Source organism: Arvicola amphibius, chromosome 17 (genome assembly GCF_903992535.2).
Source record: "Arvicola amphibius chromosome 17, mArvAmp1.2, whole genome shotgun sequence".
Classification (NCBI taxonomy): Eukaryota; Metazoa; Chordata; class Mammalia; order Rodentia; family Cricetidae; genus Arvicola; species Arvicola amphibius.
Window position 1 is genome coordinate 6,016,348 of NC_052063.2, and position 20,762 is coordinate 6,037,109.

The window sequence follows — 20,762 nt, forward strand, 5'->3', positions numbered from 1 at the left end:
GCCCGCAAGAAATGCTTCCGTTCATGAGTTGCCATGGTCATGGTGTTTTGTCATGAAATAACTGAAGCAGGGTCCAGTGCCCTCTTCTGGCCTTTACAGGCATTGCATGCACATGGTGCACCTACACCCATGCAGGCAAACCGCCCCCACACATAAAAATTAAAAAGAACTTCTCAATAAACAGCTACTGAACAGTTACAAAGAAATGTTCTTCAACAATTTTATTCCATATAAAACATTTCCCAAAAGAAATATTACTACTATGTTTATAAACAAGTCTGGTGAAGTTGTAAATGTACCTGACAAAAATACCTATTCATTTCTTGAATGAAATTCCTTTGAAGTCATGCTACACGAGTGCCAGGTGTGAACACTGACTTGCCTTTTTTTAAGTGTGCTTTTAACTGGATGCTATCGGCACTGGTAATGGCATGAAATTGTACCTTGTAATAAGTACTGTATAGTACACGCAACATGTACACGCATGTGGGGCGATGTGTGTATATGTTTATATATGTGTGTGTGTATATATTTAATGAACATTCATTTAATAAACTTAGTATCAGCACACTAAACTTTATATGATTTATTTTAAATGATTGCTGGTTCCAGATAATTAAAAACCACAAACTGTATGGCAGCAACTATATCACATACACAGTTTTTAAAGAGTTCTTTAGTTATCACATAACAGTGGGATATGAGTTTTAAAAATACAAATAATGTTTGTAGCATAAGGCTCTGTGGTAGAATCAGCAGATTAAAGACAAACGCCAGGGAAGCCTTCTGGAGAGTGGACGTGTCCTATTGGAACTACTTCCCTCTGACAGTGACAGCTTTACAGACACTAAATGTCCAAACAAAGATTCTGGAACTCCTAGGAAAGAACTGAGTCTCAGCAGTAGGTACCTAACGGGGGCTGGACTTCATGGCAAGCTAACATTCAATCTGTTGGTGTCCAATGGCTCACGCTTTTTTACGGGTTATTACAGTTGAAACAATATGGCAGAAATCTCAAAAGTTTACTCATTAAATATAGTTTAATTATTTTTTTTTTACAAATCTCCTTTTGAAAATGTAATTCATATGTGCTGCAACTTCAGAAGTTTGAATTCAAACTCATCAAGTATGAAGGCCCTGGCGGGGAAGCCGGGTCCAGGCGCTCTGTCTGGTTTCTGTACAATGGCTCTCCTGTGGTACAACAGGAAAAAGGTGATCCTAAAGATATTCAAGTAAAGGCAGAAATGCATTGCTATTTGAGGCAGATCATGCTAAAATATAATTCACAATGATTAGTTTGCATTTAAGATGGTTAAAAATGTTTTTGCCAGTGAAATTAACATAAGTTAAGATTTGCAGCACTGTTTCTGTCTTTTGCACGAAGCATAAGTTCCTTTGAAAAATAAGACTGGAAGAAGCAAAGGACCCGATGCTTCCCCTTCACGTTACCATCCCTGTCGTACAATGGCAAACGAACGGACACAGAACCAGACTCCTCCCACTGGTGAGGACAAGAGAATGCAAAGCTGAGAGAACAGGTGAGCGCCCAGCTACCGTCAACACAAGGCTTTAAAACATGAAGATTTACAAGCCAAAATAAACATCTGATTTAAAAAGTGTTATTCAAGATAACTCGGTTGTCCTTTCGCACTTTGAGACTAGTAAGGACTGGATCTTTAAAAACCTGAAGAGGTTTTGTAGAGGAGAAAATCCTCAACGCTTTAAAAAATTGAACTGGTTAGGATCCACGCAACTCCTGCGCTGGCTGGCATGGAAGCAGGTGTTCTCCGTCACAGAAACAAGCCACTGCCCCCAGGAGCAGTTTCCTCAAGCCAGCTGCACGCGCTGTAAGTCTGCTCACCCATGACTCAACTGCAGCGACCTCCAAGGAGCAGCACGGGGCGCCTCACCCGAAAAGATCTTTCAGATCGTTGCTAGCTGAACTGCTGCTGGTCATGGGAGTTGGTGGCTGTGCGAAGTTCTGCGGGTTAAAGAAAGGGTTGCCCTGCATACCAAAGGCAGCCTGTCCCATCACATTCGCCTGTATGCCCATGGCTGCGCTGCCCATACCTGGGGAACCCTGAGGAGGGACAAACTGATTCAGCCACTGATTTGGTTTCTGCTGGGATAGCTGGTTCATGCTAACTTTGGGTTTCTGAGGGCCGAAGAGGTTATTAAGGGCTGACATATCGGCCGGTCTCTGCTGAGCCTGCTTCATAGCAGCAGGAGGAACACTCAAAGGGCTGTAGCTTGACAACGTGGGAGCCGCTCCCAGAGTCATCGTGGTCACTCCAGCGGTGCTCGAACCGCTGAACAAGTTCTGGTTCGGGTTGACCGGCATGCTGAATCCTGAAGTCTGAAAGCCCATGTTGGCATTTAGGCCATTTGTCAAATTTCTCTTTGTATTATCAATTGGTGTAGAAAACATCATGTTGAGGCCCGTGGAAGGAACAGACGTGAAGGTACTTGAAGCAGAAAGCTTAGGAGTGCTAACGGAAAGGCTGGTCAAAGAGGTTATGTTATCCATCAATGTATCTGTCAGGTCCTTAGTCTGAAAAAGAGGAGCAAATGGCTGTCCAATTAGTAAACATGGACAGAGTACATGATAAAAGACAATGCCAGTCAGGCCAATGATCTCCATCCAGTCAATTAGCTACGGCCTGCAGCCAAACAGTGACCACTAGTATGTGTACTGGCAATCATTTGATCACAGTTATGGTGATCTAAACTACAGTTAAGTGAAATGCTCCTGAGGCAGAACTGTGCTCTTTCCAGTAGAACTGTGTCATAAACAGGATAATTTTATATTTTTTATTTTGAATTTCATCAAAATTTTTAGGAATTTAATTCCTCTATCCCGTAATAACCTAACAGTTATTCTCAACTATGCCCCTTAGCCCACAACATTTCTTCCTGAGGAAGAGCCGTGGTGACTGAAGACCAGGAAGCAGTGAGTTAGAACACCACCGAGCTGCTCCTGAGAGCCTGCACTCTGCAAGCAGGACCTGCCCAGGGCAGCAGCGCCAGCGTCTGGAACAGTGCCCAGAACACAGAGGGAATCAATGTGCTCAGGCGATGTAGGTGCTTCTTCTGAACTCAAGCTACAAAGTCAGATAGAATGGGAAAGTCAGAAACAGCAGCTTCTTCCAGCTGAGAAACGAGGGTGTGAAGAGAATATTCCTGATAATTGCACTATTAATCCACGTTGTTCTTACAAACCACCTGGCCACCCTGTTTCCTCTTTGGGAAACTGCACATGGGGCAGGGTGCTCAGGAGTGCTGGACAGCCTAAGTCGCACCTTTTAGTTAGTACTTCATGTTAGTCTCTAAACGCCTCTGTCCAAACACTAGCTGCTTCCCACTCTGTTCCTTACCACTGAGGATGCTTGATGCAAAAGAAACGCACCTGTTTGCTGGGCGCGATGGGAGTGTGGACTTGAGGCTTCAGAGGCTGCTGGCTTTTCAGCTTCTGTGCCTGCTCCTGCTCCTTTGCTAATTTCTGTTTTTCTTCAAGCGTAAGCGACGCCTTAAAACAAAACAAAACAAAGCACAACACAACTCACCCACAGCTTCATTCTCCATCTGTAGAGTGAACTTTACTGGTAAGGTGTGAGCGTACTTGGCAATGGTTCACTACTTCAGGGACAAGCAAGTGATCCGGCGCTGGTGACCTCAGGTGGAATCTCACCCTAAGTTCATTAGAACTACCTGTTTCTTTAAGAGTAACTGATTTGATTCCTGCTCAACTGTAAATTTCAGTCTAAAAAGCTCACAAGTCAGGCACAGTGGCACAGACCTGTGATCCAGCCATGTGAAAGTCTGAGGCAGGAGGACCACAAATGCAGTGACTGTCTGGGTTACAGTAAGTCCGGGGCCAGTCAGTACAACTTACAGAGACTGTAGCTCAGAACACAACGAACGAGAGGAGCTAGAGCCCAGTGTGCTAGCGCATGCCTTTAACCCCAGCACTCAGGAGGTAGATAGATAGATGGATGGATGGGAAAAAGTCAATTTTAATTGCTGACAAGTGGCAATTCAGAAGTAGACAGGCAGCACAACTACACGTGCTGGCATCACACAGGCAGCTAAGCAATGGAGACAAGGTACCATGGGTGGGTGTGTGTGTGGGGGGGGATGACAAAGGAGCTCCTTCCCAGCACAGTGCAGAGACAGCTAGAGACGACTCCTTGTTAAGAGGCTACACGTATTCCCAGTATTCCTAGCAAATATATGTGGTTTATACGAAGTCTCACAACAGAAATGCTTTCTTTTAAGGTCCAGAAACTTACTCTTTTCTGCTTATTCTGCAGCCCATCTTCTTTATTTTCTGAGTCACCCCCAGTTAGAAGGTCTGCTCCAATGTTGTTGAAGACCTTGTCAATCTGCTGAGATACAAGTCCAATACTCGAAGACATACCAATAAAAATGCCCTTTTGTCCCTTAAAGATTAGGGACTCTTAAGTAAGGCCAACTCTCAGACATCTTCTGTGAAAATGAGTGTCTTCTTACCTGACTTCCGGCATGTGTAACACTTGTCTCCTCGGAAGCATTCATTTGATTTCCAATCTCCAAAGACCTACAAGATGGGCAGAATTATGGAAAGGTAGTTAAAAGAAACAAACTAACTTCATTCCTTAGCTCAGATTTTCCCACTATTATCTACGGTTAGTCTGTCTGCCCAAATGATTATGAGGATGACATCTGGGGCCACAAAAGCCTGATGACCAGAATTCAACCCCCAGAACCCATGGAAAAACGTCACCTGTAAGTCTAGCAACCCTACAGCAAGACATGGGGCAAAGACCAGAGAGTCAACTGGAAGCTCCAGAGCCAGCTATCAGCTATCCTGTAGTACACAGCACAGCGGAAACAGAGCCCCCTCCTGAAAGCTGTCATCTGAGCAGTGGCTTGTATGCCTCTGCACTCAGGTACACACATCACACACTCACACTCATCCCTCCCTCCTCTCCCCTCTCTCAAAATAAACAATTTGAAAATATCTGTGCTTTTTTTTTTTAAACTCAACATTTAGGATTTGGGGCAAGAGGCTGGAGAAATGGCTCAGTAGTTAAGAGCACTTGCTGCTCTTCCAGATAGGCTTCCGTCCACAAACATCAAGTGACTTCCACACACCTGTAACTCCAGGTTCAAAGCTATCCAGTGCCCCCAGACTACAAGGCCACCCACACACATAATACATAAATAGATAAATACACCTTGGAGAAAATATTTGGAGCAAGGAAATGGCTCAGCAGGTAAAAGTACTTGTATGTGCCAAGCAGAGCTCAACTCCCTGGGACCCACATATCAGAAGGGGAACCAAGCCCTACAAGATGTCTCCTGACCCCCACACATGCCATGCATGCATGACTCATGTGCCTCACATACACATTAACGAATAAACACCAAAATGTCTGGGTAGAGGCTCCTGCCCTAACCCCCTCCTCTGGAGTCGCCTCAGTCCAGACTCCGCCCTCAAAAAGCCCACAATCAGTGGCTCCATCCCCCAAGACATTAAAAGCCCCCACCTTGTGGGTTCCCCTCGTGGTCTCCTGAACTTCACTTGGGGCAATCCTGATATAGATATGAATAATTTGCATTGGTATGGATCTTGGTTTATTGATACAAATTTAAGGTCAATTTTGTTATATGTATTTCTGATCTTGATTAAGGTACTGTGTTTGTGTAGCTCATTTAAATATGTAATGTATAATTAAGAAATGTAAGTTAACAGATACTCAAGTATAATTGTCAAGATTGTAGTCATGTTAGTTAGATTTTCTAGATGTATAGAGATATATTTCAGTTACATAAGTATTCTTCAAATCTTTCAGAGACCTTCAGAATATGGCATTTAAAATGTTTAAAAACTTAAGACTTTTCATGACAGTGAGACACACATCTGCTCCTGGCAGCACCAATTACTTCAAGAGGAAGATGGGCATCAAAGAGGCTCCTTATGGAGTTGGTTAGCCATTTGGGCAAGAGACTGCTCTTGCCTGGACTGTTGCATGCAGGATCCACAGAGAAATGACTGCTGAACTTGCCTAAAGGTGAGACAATCCTTTGGGGTTCCTGCTACACGAAAGAGTCTGCCAAACATTCTCCAGGACACAGAAAAAATGTGACGGACAAGCTGCCAATATAGGTGGAAGTGTCTTTGAAATTCCCTGGTTCATGGAAAAGTCTGCTGAATACTCTGGGCGTGTGGGCTGAAGATTGGATGTCCCAATGGTGCAGAAGAATTTTGAGTGATTGTCCAGGTAACCAGTTGTCTCTATCATTTTTAGAGTGTTGGAAGTTGCTTACAATACACTTCCTGTTTGCTTAGGTAATATTATATCCTTCTGGAGTCTTTGATGGAATTGAAGAGTAGATAGTAACAATATAGTTTTCCTTAGTTATGATGAGATAAAGTAGATATAAATATTGTAACTGTAATTCTTGCTTGATACCTGTTTTGTCATATGTAATTTTACTGTGTTAAAGTTAAAACCTTCGTTTTTATTTAAACAGAAAAGAGGAGGTAATATGGGATTCTCCTGTATGCTTTGAAAACCATTGGTTAATAAAGGAACTGGCTTGGCCTATAGCAAGGTAGAACTTAGTTAGGCAGGGAAAACTAAACTGTATGCTGGGAGAGAGAAGGGTGGAGTCAGAGAGAAGCCATGGAGCCGCTGGAGACAGATGCTGGGAAATTTAGCCGGTAAGCCACAGCCAGGTGGCAATACACAGATTAATAGAAATGGGTAGAATTAGTATGTAAGAGTTAGCCAATAAGAAGCTAGAGCTAATGGGCCAAGCAGTGATTTAATTAATACAGCATCTGTGTGGTTAATTTAGGGGCCGAGCAGTCGGAATCAACAAGCGGCCTCCAACAACACAACCCAGGAATGCTTTGCTCAGATAAACCTGGGTTTATTTAATTACGTCAGCAGCAGCAAATTCCCATTAACAGGAATTAAACTTCACCAAATGTTGAGTTTTCCGGCTACCAGCTGGCTGTGAGAAAATCACTCTGTTCCCCACCGTAGGTCAGACTTGCTCAGTGAGTTACCCAACTTCATGTCGCAGCCTCCGAAGGGCCCAGGAGACTTTCCACCTTCCACCTGCCGTCAAGGCACTGCAGTGACAGGTGGCTGGCCTGTTCTGGGGTAGAAACAGTCTCTACCATTTGGGGCCATATATGGGAGATGTCCTGCACAAGTACCCCAAACCTCCTACTGTTTTGACCCCAGGCTATTTTCAGAGGATGTGAGCTACCCTGGCCAGGTTCCTGAGCTCTGCGTCCCTGCCTCCTCCTTCTGCTGTCCCTAGCCTTTCCTGGATGCTCACTCTTAACTCTGCCTCTGCTCCCCAGCTCAAGCTGCAGTCTGCTGTATCCTCCACATGGCCCAGCCCCTCTGACGCTGCTGCTGTTCCTGCAGAGCCTTCTCCATGCTCTGGGCAGTGGGCTGCCTCAACCTAGCAAGAGCTGCCTTCACCACCATAAATCACCTTGCATTCTTATGGTTTCTTTCTACCTTTGGGAATTTTTTTTTTTTTTTTTTTTTTTTTTGGTTTTTTTCGAGACAGGGTTTCCCTGAAGTTTCTAGAGCCTGTCCTGGAGCTAGCTCTTGTAGACCAGGCTGGCCTCGAACTCAGAGATCCGCCTGCCTCTGCCTCCCGAGTGCTGGGATTAAAGGTGTGCGCCACCACCGCCCGGCTTTACCTTTGGGATTTTTAAGTGGGTCAGCTGACAGTTTCCTGGGAAAAGTTCTGTTCATCTGTCAGAGTGCATGTACAAATAATGTAGCTATAGAGTGCTTGTTTTAAAATCTAAAAAGCTTGTAACTTCAGATTACAACTGCTCTGGAAAAATATAAACACATGGACAGCTGCCATTTTCAGTTGAGGTCAAAACAAAAACCTCAGCACCATCTTTACTAAGGGCACCCACAGGTGTGCGTTGGCCCCACCATGGAGTCATTCTGCTCCAATATACTTTGGCTTATGATATGCACCTATATAATTCCTGTCCTATCCTATAACAATGCTCATTTACTGAGATATTAAAGGTGCACCCTCTACACTCATGTACAGAAATAAATTTTGCTGGCAGACAGATCTTGCAACTTAATACTGATTTCAAATACTAAATTGTTTACAACACTAAAACTTGGTTTTGCCTTGTACAGATTAAAATTATGCTCTAGGTCCCAGGACAACTAAAAACTAGAGACTAAAATATTCCTTCTAATCTTCTTGCCTCTACGACATTGGTACACTGTAACTAATTGGGTAAACTGTTTATCCAGATTTAACTTGTAATTTAAAAATACCAGACAGATAAAGGTACCCTGATTCTCATGCGCATACTCTAAGAGTATGGTATTTAATAAAAACAACAACAACAACAACAACAACTTCTATGACAGAGGCACGCTGGAACCTGCAGCTCCTACAAGACAAAACATGGCCGGAGAACGAGAACTTCCTCCTGGAGGTCTGGATGTGGCAAAGCCACCCACACAGCAAAAAGCTGCCTTTCACCTCATCAGCTGCCTCGTCCCTGCCTGGAATGGGTGATAGGACACTGGGGGAATTGGCGTCCCAGCCTGCCAAGACAGGAAATCTGCAGGACTCCTGCGCTGAGCAGCTAAAGGCAAGTGCTGCCACCGAGACTGCTGCTCCCAAAGACCTGGGAAGAAGGGAAGACCTGGGTAGCTGGAACAGCTGTCCAACTTCTGCTCATTTACTTCTCCCTGGCTGATCTGTCTGTCTGACGACTAGGATACTGGTCGCGTATTACTTCATTAGTTAAGTTTACCTCCAAAAACAGACAGATGCGCTTCTTTCGCAGGATTAACAGGTTTCATATGTAACTTCAGAGGTTCAAAAATTTAAATTTCCTCTGGTTGCCTATAGGCTTTTGCTATGACACCAAGATGTAAATCTGTTCCGGTTGTTCTACGGACACCTGCAGGTCCCTGCACAGGCCCCCCTCCTGCCTGGGCCAAGGCCAACCTGCAGAGGGCTCTCCAGATAATGGCAGCACCTGCACCAGCTCCTGAGACTTCACCATTGGTACCACCTCTCTAGGCTCAAATGGGCACCTACCCAGCAACTAAAATCTAGTTTAAGGGGCAAATCTGCTCTCACGTGTCATTTGCCCTTGCCTCTCCTGCACAACCAGGCACTTCTCCACTCATCTTTCTGGCTGTTAATCACCCACCAGCTGGTCCCATTCATAGCACGGATAATAACAATCTACTTCTTCTCCTAGCAGTCTGCCTTCTCAGTTCTCTCAAGAAAATGATGCCTAACTTCTCCAGGATGGCATCAAACTAGATGTTTCTCCACCCACATCTCCTGCTGAGCATGAACCCACCAACTACCAACTACCTCCCCCCCACACACACACATTGTCCCATGGCCGCAGGAAGTAGCCAGACTTGAACCAGCGCCCGTATACCCAAAGAGAATGGAATGTTTAGGTGGAGGCTAGACCCCAAACCCCTACCCCTGGAGTTGCCTCAGACTAGATCCCACACTCAAGAAAGCCCACCATGGGTGGCTCTACCCCAGAGGGCATTAAAAGCCCCCATCTCCTGGGTTACCCTTGTGGTCTCCTGGGGTCTCCCAGGAGTGCTTTGCTCAGAACAATCATGGACTATTAATTACATCAGCAGTGGAGGATTCCCATTAACTAGGAATTAACTCAACACAAACCACTCCTCAAGTCCGCACCTTCCTGGGACAGAAGCTACAGAGTATCTATGGCAGACCTGCTCATGATCCCAACAACCTGCTGATTTCCAGGTGTTCTTGGGGTAACCCGTGTTTTACACAGGGTGAACCCCCATGAACCACATGGCGTGAATCCCCGTGTTTTACACAGCGTGAACTCCTGTGTTTTACACAAGGTAAACCCCTGTGTTTTATACTGGGGCAAACGCTGTGAACCTTTGACTGGAATAAAAGAGCAGCTCCTAATAACAACTTCCATCTTTGTCTTCTGAATGCCAGTGTTTTCTGTAGTGAGTCTGAAAAAACCCTCTAAAAATAAAGAGACAAATGCTCAAGTACTACAGGCTTCCATATCTCTGGGCTAGAGAAGAGATGAAGAAATCCTAACAGGAGGGCTTCCCAGATTCCAACAATACCTACGTCCTTGTTCTTGGTGTTCGGCACCCGGCGTTGACTATGCCACTGGCTGACGCCAACAACAGATTTTCTCAGAAACAAAGTTTTCCTCATGTAGATAAAGTGCTAAGATCACTTCATATTCCATATCTGCACTCTATTTTCAACAACATCCCGTTCTAATGAATTTCTAACTACTAATCTATTGGAAAAATGTAAAATGCACCACATATAAGCACATGAAAAAGCCATCCATCTTCCTACTGAGAGGTCTGGACAACCAATCCTGAGCTGCCCTGGCAGCACTGGCCGGCAGGCCGCACGTGCACAGCTGCTCACCTCTGCTGCTCCTGCATCATGTGAAGCTGCTCCAGCTTAGTCCTGTGCTCGGACTCCAGTCTGCTCAGCATCTCCTTTATGACGGCAATGAAAGAGCTGAACTGGCATGGTAAGAGACAGATATGGTGAGGACGTCATCAATCACGACAACTCTAAGTTAATACTAACGGCTGCGCTCTGCCCGTGGGACAGGACTCACAGCACCCGACACAGCGCAGTTCATTTATACTCAGAATCCAAAGCGTTCAGTCTTTTTGTATGGAGGGGCAGTGTGGCCGATAAAGCTTTTAGGTTCTGGTATTTTAAATGTATTTTATGTGTATTAATGTTTTGTCTGCACACATGTATGTGCAGCACGTGTATCACGTGTGGTGATGTCCACAGAGATCAAAAGAGGGCATCAGAGCCCCTGAATCTGATGGTTATGAACTACCATGTGGGTACAAAGACCCAAACTCAGGTCCTCTGCAAGAGCAACAAGTGCTATCTCTCCGGTTCCCTGGAAATATTTTATTTATAACATTCTCAGACCGAGAAAATGATGAAAACTCAAAAACTGTTCTGGGCACATTCCTCTGCATAGTCAGGGTCTCCCATCTGCCAGCCCTAACCTGACAGCCCAGGTAAACAGAAAGCATTAAATCTAGGAGCAGAGGGCAAAGGCTCACCTTACTACTTCAGATGCAACGTTGGGTCTGATTAGCTACACATTTCTCCACCTTCAAAACTCTGCCCGTTAAGAACTCATCTCCAATGCTCAACCCTTCCTCTCCCCCAGCTCGTCATTCTTCATTGCTGTTACTCACTTTCCCACCTAATTCTAAGTCTTTCCTGCCTACCTACCACAGGTCCTCAATTAAACAGCAATTTGGCTCAGTCTTTTACACGCCCCATTAAACACCAGGTTCCTACTGTCTTCTTTTGATTACATTTCTCTTCCTGGCACTGCATTACGACTGGGCTACAGTGCAGAATAAGCAGAACACCCAGCCTCAAGGAAGCTATACTGCCACAATCTCAGTGCACACACAGCTGTGAGAACTACAGCAGCAGGGGTGTGCAGAAACATAATTCTGTAGTAACTTTTCTACACACATTTCCCCTGTGCTCCAACATTTATCACATCTTCACAGTTCAATACCTGAAGCAAATAGGTATTCAAGTGCATCCCTTGTCATCTCACTTGATCTCTGCAGTCCCCGGTCACTGAACTGCCCCTTGTCCGTGGTGGCCGGCTCCTAATTCTCCCTCCCCCGTCACTGAACTGCCCCTTCTCCGTGGCGGCCGGCTCCTAATTCTCCCTCCCCGGTCACTGAACTACCCCTTCTCCGTGGCGGGCGGCTCCTAATTCCCCCTCCTTTCTATTATTTATGTCACTGTGTGCTCGCCTATGGGAGTGGGGAGACCAAGGTAAGAGGCCATCACTTCCTTTAGGACATAACAAGACCCTGACTTCAGTCTGACAAAACAAGGCTGCTGTCGGGAGAGCTATGTGTACAGAACTGATAGCAGCAGCTGGCTAACACACAGCTAAGACGAAGACCCTCAGCCCAATAGCCCCAAAGAAGCCAAATCCTACAACAGCCATTTAAGAGAATTAAGAAGCAGATGAGGGCCCAGATGGCCTTCAAATGAGACCCAAGGTCTCGATTACAGCACGGTAAGAAAGTCTCAGTCTGGAACAAATTCAACTAAGCCGAGTCCTGGTGTGGTTGATGCACAGAAAATGTACAATTAGTAAGTAAGCATTGCTTAAAAATATTAAAACATTTGTGTATGGTAATTTTTTTATGTAGCAATAATATCCAAACACAGACTGTCACTTTGCTCATATCAACACACGGCCCCAAATTTAAAGTAGATGCAATCTCAGCACCCTGCTCATTACCTCCTCCAATGAGGCCTTTGAGGACTATCCTCCTACTCCATAACCTTTATTAACTCTAAGGCATGTTTTACTTTTTTGGCCACTTATATCTGTAATATAATACAAGCACACAATATGAGTAGCAAAAAGAAAAAAAATCAAACGCACATAAAATATTCCCACCTGATTGAGGTTAAGATTGTTTTCAATACTCAGGGGAATGAGATGAGGCAGTACTTTTCCAGCCAGCTGCTCTTTGGTGATTCCCAGTTTTTTATGAGTGAAAGTACACTTATAGATACCTGAGGGGACACAGCAATGAGCGTCAGGAACTGGCACCAAGTGCACAGAAACCATAAACTTATTGTATCTATAAAAAGCCTTTGCAATGGGTATGGCACAGATGTTGCCCTCTTGTATTGAGGATGCTCTCTTCCATGTGGACCGGCTGCACCCCCAGTCCAGGTGTATACATACTATGGCATATTTACCCCGCGCTCTTTTGGTTTGAGAGCACACTTAATCACAACACAAAACTAAAGGCTTGGTTACGATAACCCAGCAACCAGGTTACAGAACAATTCCTTACCCTAGAAACATCTATTTCAGAACCCCATTTCAAGACGTTTAAATACAGACACCGTGAGGAGTAGAGGCTACACGTTCACTTCTGACAGTCAAACTCAGCACAGCGGGTTTGCCTCTTTATACTACTTTATAGAAGAAAGATATACACTATCACATCAGCCTAAATTATCTTACTTCTCCCTGCTCCTCCATGCTGGGAATCAAATGCCGATGCCCATGAGTCAAGTGCTCCCTTAAAGACCCAGAGTCTACTTCTTTTGTTGTTAAATAGAGAGAAGTTTATATTGTGGCATTTATCTAATAACTCTACAACTGTATAATGTCATATACATAAAAATGAAGTGCAATGGCTTCACAGAATGAGCATTTTACTAAAAAACTATTGAATTAAGGTTAAGATGATACCAAATGACATTAAGTTCAGCTACCTAGAATCCCCATGAGGACCGCAGGCTCCTTGGAGGGAATCTGTTGTAAGAAGGGTAGGATATCATCAAGTACAAACCACTTATCCAAGTACTCCAAAATCTTGCCTAAACAGACTAATGAATTCACACGAACCTATTAAAAAAGATAAATTACATGTAAATTTGTCAGAAGTTTCTATGGTGTAAAATAAAATACTTTAGTATAAATTTAGTCTTCAAATAGACACATGCTAAAAATCTCAATAAAAACAGGTTTATTAAAGTAGATTGTATAAGTATGGCCTTACTAACATAAGAAATTTGATGGGCGGCGGTGGCCCAGCCCTAGAGAGGCTGAGGCAGGTGATTTTAAGTTGCCGGCCAGCCTGATCTACAGACTGAGTTTCAGGACAGCCAGGGCTACACATATCAATAAAACTCCAGTCTAAAAAAATTAAGCAGAAAATAATTCCATTGAATAATAGTTTACAGGAAAATGAAGATTTTTTTCTAATTGTTCAACTACTTTCTGAAAGTTAAGCACAGAATAATATAAATTCAAAATACTATCTAAATGTTTAACCTGTTCTCAGAGCCAGTTTATTAGAGTAAAGAACTAATGCATCTACTGGACATAAATTAATAGTGCTGGTTTAATTTTATTTTCCTTTGATGTATAAAATATTAGATAAATCACAAATATACCTCTTGAAACGTACTTAGCGATGCTCTGTTTTTCTTCATTTTTAGGCAATTGTAATCAATGATTTATGGTTTTGGCATTTCCTAGTTCAAACTGCCAGACCCTAGAGAATTAAGTCTATAAATTCACCACAGAAATTCCTATCAGCCTCTCAAAGGCAAGCTAGAAGCACTGAAAATCCCATCTAAAATCCATTTTTTAAAGTGAGACATGAAACGCAAATCCATTTCAGAATTGCTGTTCTAACGTGTGTCCCCATGGGTCCTCATGAGACCCTGTCCTGAAGGCCCAGGACACAGACATCAGGGCCCTTGTGTAGATCACACCAAGTGTCTGTGCACTCTACATTCACCTACCCCACACGTTTAGAGGGCGGTATAATAAATACTTTAAGATTTGTGTTAACAAAAATTTATAACAGCATAAATAAAGCATTAAGGTTTCTGAAATGGCATTTTAAAAACTGAAATTTTACCATCTATTAAGTATGAGGACATCCTCAAGGCCATGGGCAGTAGTTACAGAATCAGAATAAGCCCATTTCACTCCATGCTTGCACTTCAGTGATGACGCTTCTCTCCTACTTCGTTCAGTATTCTATCTCCGTCTCAGAGCCTTTCCACAAGGGACACCGACTGGTGCGGCCTGGACGTCTAGCAGGTCAAACCGTGCCGCACTGCTCTGGCCTCAAGCCTAGTACACTACTGTTCTGTCTAGTTCACACACCGTAAGAAAAAGATGGGTGAGGATTTCCAACGATCGAGCTTTATAAAGGCAAATGTATTAAGTTCTGGGAAATATAAATGTCATTAAGGGCCGAAAAGAGGGTTCAGCAGGTAAAGCAGCTGCCAAACTGACCGTGTGAGTTCGATCCCTGCAACTATGTGGTTGAAGGAGAGAACCAACTCCCACAAACTGTCTTGTTCACTCAAACACATGCATGAATGCATGCATGATCACACTCACAAAGGGCAAATACATGTAAAAATAAATAAGTTGGATGAAAAAATGTAAAATACTATATGTAGGTCACCTATAACTAAGAAAAGTCCACAAATGAGCCAGAAGCTAGTTATTACTAAATGGGAAAATGCAGCCAACTGAGCAGGGAGAGACGAACATTAACTATAACTACTTACAGCAAGAGAAGATGTTTGTAAACAGGCATTTTTAATTCTTGGAATCAAAGCATTTTTCATGGACGGGTAGTCTATGAGATTTGCAAAAGTTGGGATGATGTTCAGACAGAGCTCCTATTGGAAGACAAACCTGTCAGTGTCCAGGAAAGGCTCTCAGCTTCGCTCACACACAGTGTTTGCCACTGTGTAAATAAACTTCCATACGCTTTACAAAGTCCTGACACTTGAAAAATGACATAGCTCCACAGGGCCTGTGGTAGTGTTCCAAGAGGCTATAACTACAACTAGTTCTGTACTGTTTGCTTTCCCTTGAGACATGGTCTTTATGTAGCCCAGGCTGGCCTCAGTCTGCAGCCCTCCTGCTTTAGCCTAAGTCCTGGGATTTCAGGCCAGCACCGCTCATAGTACAGGGCTCTAACTCTAGAGAGCTGAAAAGCAGAGGTGAACACAGCTCCCGCTTATCCTGTGAGTATAAGGAGAAAAAATTCAACCTCACTCTTAAATAAACTTAGATGAAGATAAAAATGAATAAAAAAACGTGATTTTAAATACATGGTAGAAGCAGATGTATACAAGGCAGGACAAGCCTACAGTCCCGGCCACAGTGTTTTTGAGACAGGGTGTCCTGTATGCCAGGCTAGCCTTGAATTCCTGCGGGTGCTGGGGAAATCCAGAAAAGGTATTAGCTCCCCCAGAGCTGGAGTTATAGGCAGTTGTGAGCAGCCTGACACGGGGTCTGGGAACCTAACTTGTGACCTCTGGAAAAGGTGGGGGGGGGGGGGGGACATTGGCGTACATCTTAATCCCAGCACTAAGGAGGCACGAGCAGATCTGTGAACGAGTCCAGCCTGGGCTACACAATAAGGCCATCTCCGAACAAACAAGCAGCACCTGCTCTGAACCTCTGAGCCATCCCCCAGCCCTCCTCTAGCTACAAGTCAATACAGACTGGCAACGGTGAGTCAGTGAGGTAACGCGACAAACATTAACTACTGAGCACACGGAGTGCTAACACTTAAGTTTATAATGCGCCTTACTATTTCTTTCTCCTGCCTTAAGACCATCATGAAGTAATCAACCCAGACACTGTACCTGGATCTGGATGGAAGGGGCCTCCAGAGCCCTGTGGACCATGGGCAGCACGCTGCTCTTTATCTCCTCAGGAGGGGTTTTGGTTAGGAGCAAATCCATTTTTTGTAGAAAAATTAACAAAATCTGTGGGAGAAAAGGGAAGATGTATTAAAATTCTACAATCTTTGAGAAATTCAATATGTCAATATGTAGTGTTTTCAGAAGAATAAGTTGTGTATTTTGACACTCACCATGTTGCTAGCCTGAAGGCATGGAAGACAAAAACACAGGCGTCAAGTCTCTTACATTTCTCTAAGCACGCTCTTACCTGTTTCCACCTCACTCATTTAAATAAAAGCCAACTTCTACAGTAACACAGGACTTCACTACAAGTCCCAACTATCCAGAAAGCTACTGCGCTTGAAAAAAATAAAAGCCAAAGAGAAACAAAGATGTCTCAAAGGGGAAATTTTATTATTCAGTTTCTATGAAAGTATAGAAATAAAAAGATCTGTAAGGAAAAATTCTAGAAATAAACATTTTTAATTGTCCCTAATCTTTTTTCCCTAGCAGTCTCTACAAACTTAAATTGTAAGAACAAAACCAAACACTTAGGTGAGATGTTTTCTATTCACTTTTATGTGCATGAGTGCCTGGCCTGCAAATCTCTGTGACCACAGGGACGCCAGGAAGTGGCACTGGAGTTATGAATGGCTGTGAGCTGCCACGTGGGTGCTGGGAACTGAACCCAGGTCCTCTGGAAGGGCAGCCGTTCTCAGCTGCTGGGCCACCTCTCCAAGTTCCAGAACACTTAGTTTTGCCAATGCTCAATTAAAATTTTCAGGAGGGCTTATTAACTGAAACCATGAGAGGGAGAATACCAAGTTACCTGGGATGAATACCACAACAAAGCAACTTAAAGGCTAAAGGTTGATTTGGACCACAGTCCCACGCTCAATGTGGGAGACAAGGCGGAGGGAATCTGAAGCAGCTGGAGATGCAAACTCACAGGCACGCTCACACACACTCTCCACCCCACCCCAACCCCCTCGCTCGCTCCCTCTACTTGCCAATGCTCAGCTCTCTCCTACAAACACGGCTATGGGACAACCTGTCCTGACAATTACACAGTCAGAGTCTCTTCTCAGGAGATCCTGCACAGTATGTGCTCAACAACCAAACTTCACCAACATAAAAAGAACAGGGTCAAATGGAACCGAGATCATGTGTCTTGGGATTTTATCATGGCGGATGAACAATCAGGCAGTGTGATGCCACCAACCTTTCCTCTGGACACTGTGACAACTGTCAGGGAGCCCTGCTTTAAAGCTTATGGCTCTGTCCGGTGACCATTCCCTGGCTGGGGGATAAGCCACAAGAATTGGCAGCACGCCTGACGACACACGCCTTTAATCTCAGCACTCAGCAGGCAGAGGCAGGTGAATCTTAGTAACTTTGCGGTCAGCTGGGTGCCAAGCAAGTCAGAGCGACATGGTGCAACCCCTCTCAGAAAGAGTAGGGACGAAGGATAGCGGGGGATGAATAAGAAGACTCGCTCAAGCGCATGCTATTCAAAGATGTCATAATGATATGTAATACCTTATATGCTCATTTTTATAAATTAAAAAATAAAATAAATCCTCATTTCCAAGGGAAGAACGATAAAGAACCACAACCCATTACAGACTGATAACAGCCGACTACTAAGATCCCATCTCCCAGCAGCAGAAATACCTAATGATATTCAGCATGTGCCAACAACTCTGCATTTGAGAAATGGGGATAAAAAGCTTTCAGTTGAGAATGACCAATACAAAGTTCTGGACAGGAGATAAACCCAGATTCTAATCCAGGTATGTAACCCCAGTGTTCTTAAACTCAGGACAACTCTGTTTCTGACAAATACATACTGTAACAAAATCTATATAATTTAGTTCATTTGACACATATGCATTACATATAGAATTTGCATTTTTCACATGCATACACAGACTATATATATATTCATTATTTCCATGATACTTTATACTTTTTCCTCTTTTAATGAAAGTTTATTACCAAGAAAACAAAGAGAAACAACTGACACAAATCCTCTGCAAATTAACTACTGAAGAGCAAACCAAATAAAAATATGTCAAACTAGAAATACGAGTATATTGTACCAAACTGCTACCTTTCGATTAGGAACAGTGCAACACATGCAAAATTTGATTGCAATTTATTTTCTAAAACAATGATTTATGGAGAGTCATAGATATTCATTTGCTAAGTTTAATCAATCTTGGCAACAATTCAAATGTATGCAAAATAGCTTTCTGTCTAGTGAAAAAAAATCTAATATACTTACCTCAATTTTTTAAACATTTAAAAATTTCAATTTTTATTCAGTGTATATGGGTGTCTTGCCTGAATGTATGCCTGTGTTGGTTCCTGGAATCCAGACTTCGATCCACTAGGGCAGGAGCTACAGATGGTATGAGCCACCATGTGGGTGCTGAGAACCAACCCCAGGTCCTTGAGAGATAGGCTCTGAAGTACTAACCCATTTCTCTAGCCTCTACTTACCCATTTTTTATTTTGTTTTGTTGAGATTGGGTTTCCCTGTGCAACTCTGGCTGTTCTGGAACTCACTCTGTAGACCAGGTTGGCCTTGAACTCACAGAATCTGTCTGCCTCTGCCTCCTGAGTGCTGGGAATAAAGGTGTGCTACCCAGCAACTTACTCCATTTTTAAAGCTCAAAATGCCACTGGTTTGTTTTAGTGGTAGTCGCTATCACTGTGACCGTAGGATACTCAGAAGCACGCACAACGTACCTGCACTGGCTCCTGCTGCTTAAACACAGGACCAAGTTCAGGCAGAATTAATCTGACATATTCTTCTTTGGTGCACTCCTCAGCAATCAGTAAAACATTGGGCAGAACAAAAGGTACCATATCAGGGTTCACAAATTCTGAAGTCAAACAAGGCAAAATTCTCTGCACAATGACACGCTGAAAGGAAAAATGAAAAATTCATAAAAACAAAAGTATTTCAGGACTTTAAAGTGGCCAGAAAGTTCATGGCTAAGACTGAAATATCTTTTTTAGAGAAAAGTAAGATTCTGTTGCTAGTTATGACAAAACAAATAGCACAGGCCCAGCATATCCCAAATAAAACAGAAAACATGATCATACCACCTTAGCAAATCTCTAACTAGTGCTCAAGGATAGTGTGCTTCCACTTCATCCTGTCACTACTTATGACTCCTGCCACCTAGCTAAAGCATTACCCTGACTTTCTAACTGGTAATCCACAGGTAGCAACCATGCCTGTTTAAGTGTAACAGCTTGGGAGGAATGGCAATATTTCTATTTTCTGTCCACTCTCCAAACCACCTAAGTAAAGGGTGGACAGACACTGGCTGTGACGGCGAAGCTCTGGAATTAGTAGCTTTACAACAGCATCTTCGTTAGCACCCATCGACTATTTCTGTTTCTGTCCGTCTCACTACACAATCTGGCTAGTCTAGAACTCAGGACACCCACGGCCCTGCCTCTCAGGTGCTGGGAGGTGTGTGCTACCAGACCCGGCCTCTTCACCGTCTTTATAGCTATTTTGCATTCGTTGTTGAATAAAGGAACCGGGAAGGCTCGCACCAACACCAGTGCACTCTAACGCTGGAGAGGCATGAGCTCCACAGCGCTGTTCATGGACATCTTTTGGACACCATGTCCACCACAGGTAGTCGTAACACAGGCAGCATCCTAATTTTTAAAGTCCTTTGATTGTTGCACAATAAATGAGCTTTGGCTTTAGTTTGCAGTACATTACTGTCACATCTGTCCCTCGGGTAAAGCTGCTTTGCATCTTTGGAGGAGTGGTTTATTATAGTAAGTAACATGAAACAAAAATCTCCTGACTACGTAAATAAACTGACAGCAAACCTTGGGCAGCTTTGGCAGAACCTTCGGCAATCCTTTGAAGAACTGGGATTTCTGAAGATTATCTCTTTGGAATAAGGTATCAAAATACTGAAGTGTGACTGCACCAACATCATCGAAGAAGGGAATCTACAAATATGCATATCAGTTATCTTGATAACTATCCAGTTAAAATTACTCATAGCTAAAAATTACAACAACAAGTGAAAATGTATTCAGAAACATTTGGTGATATTCTAAACAGTACATTTCTATTAAAAATTAATTACATACATATATTATATACATTAAAATTCTAACTAGAAAACTCCAACTAAGAAATTAACTTTTCAAATTCAAATCACCAGCACTTATGAGTTAGCTGAGCACTAATATGATTTATAAAATACTGAGAATTTCAAACAGCTTCAAAGTTGGGGCTAGAAAGATGGCTCAGCGGTTAAGAGCATGTGTTGCCTTCCTGAGTTAAACTGTCAGCATAAACATTGTGCAACTTTTGCATTCATATACATACACCTTCACATGGACACACACTAAGATACCACTAAAAATAAATTAAATGTCTAAAAATAAAATACCTCAGAAGCACGATGAGTACTCGC

The 20,762-nt window shown here is 43.3% G+C and overlaps 1 protein-coding gene across 3 annotated transcripts in view; it reads right to left on the reverse strand.

The window, feature by feature from the left end:
* Positions 1–571: 571 nt before the first annotated feature.
* Scyl2 (SCY1 like pseudokinase 2) overlaps positions 572–20,762 on the reverse strand; it is a 44,379-nt gene continuing 24,188 nt past the window's right edge. For 2 of the 3 annotated variants that reach the window (XM_038314568.2, XM_038314569.2), the window contains 11 exons: positions 20,164–20,289; positions 19,054–19,230; positions 16,261–16,383; positions 15,169–15,282; positions 13,348–13,480; positions 12,515–12,633; positions 10,465–10,565; positions 4,510–4,576; positions 4,290–4,385; positions 3,407–3,526; positions 572–2,551 (listed from right to left, as the gene is read on the reverse strand). In XM_038314568.2, coding sequence (XP_038170496.1) covers positions 1,907–2,551; positions 3,407–3,526; positions 4,290–4,385; positions 4,510–4,576; positions 10,465–10,565; positions 12,515–12,633; positions 13,348–13,480; positions 15,169–15,282; positions 16,261–16,383; positions 19,054–19,230; positions 20,164–20,289 — 1,821 coding nt within the window. In that variant the 3' untranslated portion in view covers positions 572–1,906. The remainder of the gene's footprint in view (positions 2,552–3,406; positions 3,527–4,289; positions 4,386–4,509; positions 4,577–10,464; positions 10,566–12,514; positions 12,634–13,347; positions 13,481–15,168; positions 15,283–16,260; positions 16,384–19,053; positions 19,231–20,163; positions 20,290–20,762) is intronic. The other variant, XM_038314570.2, reaches the window with a different exon arrangement.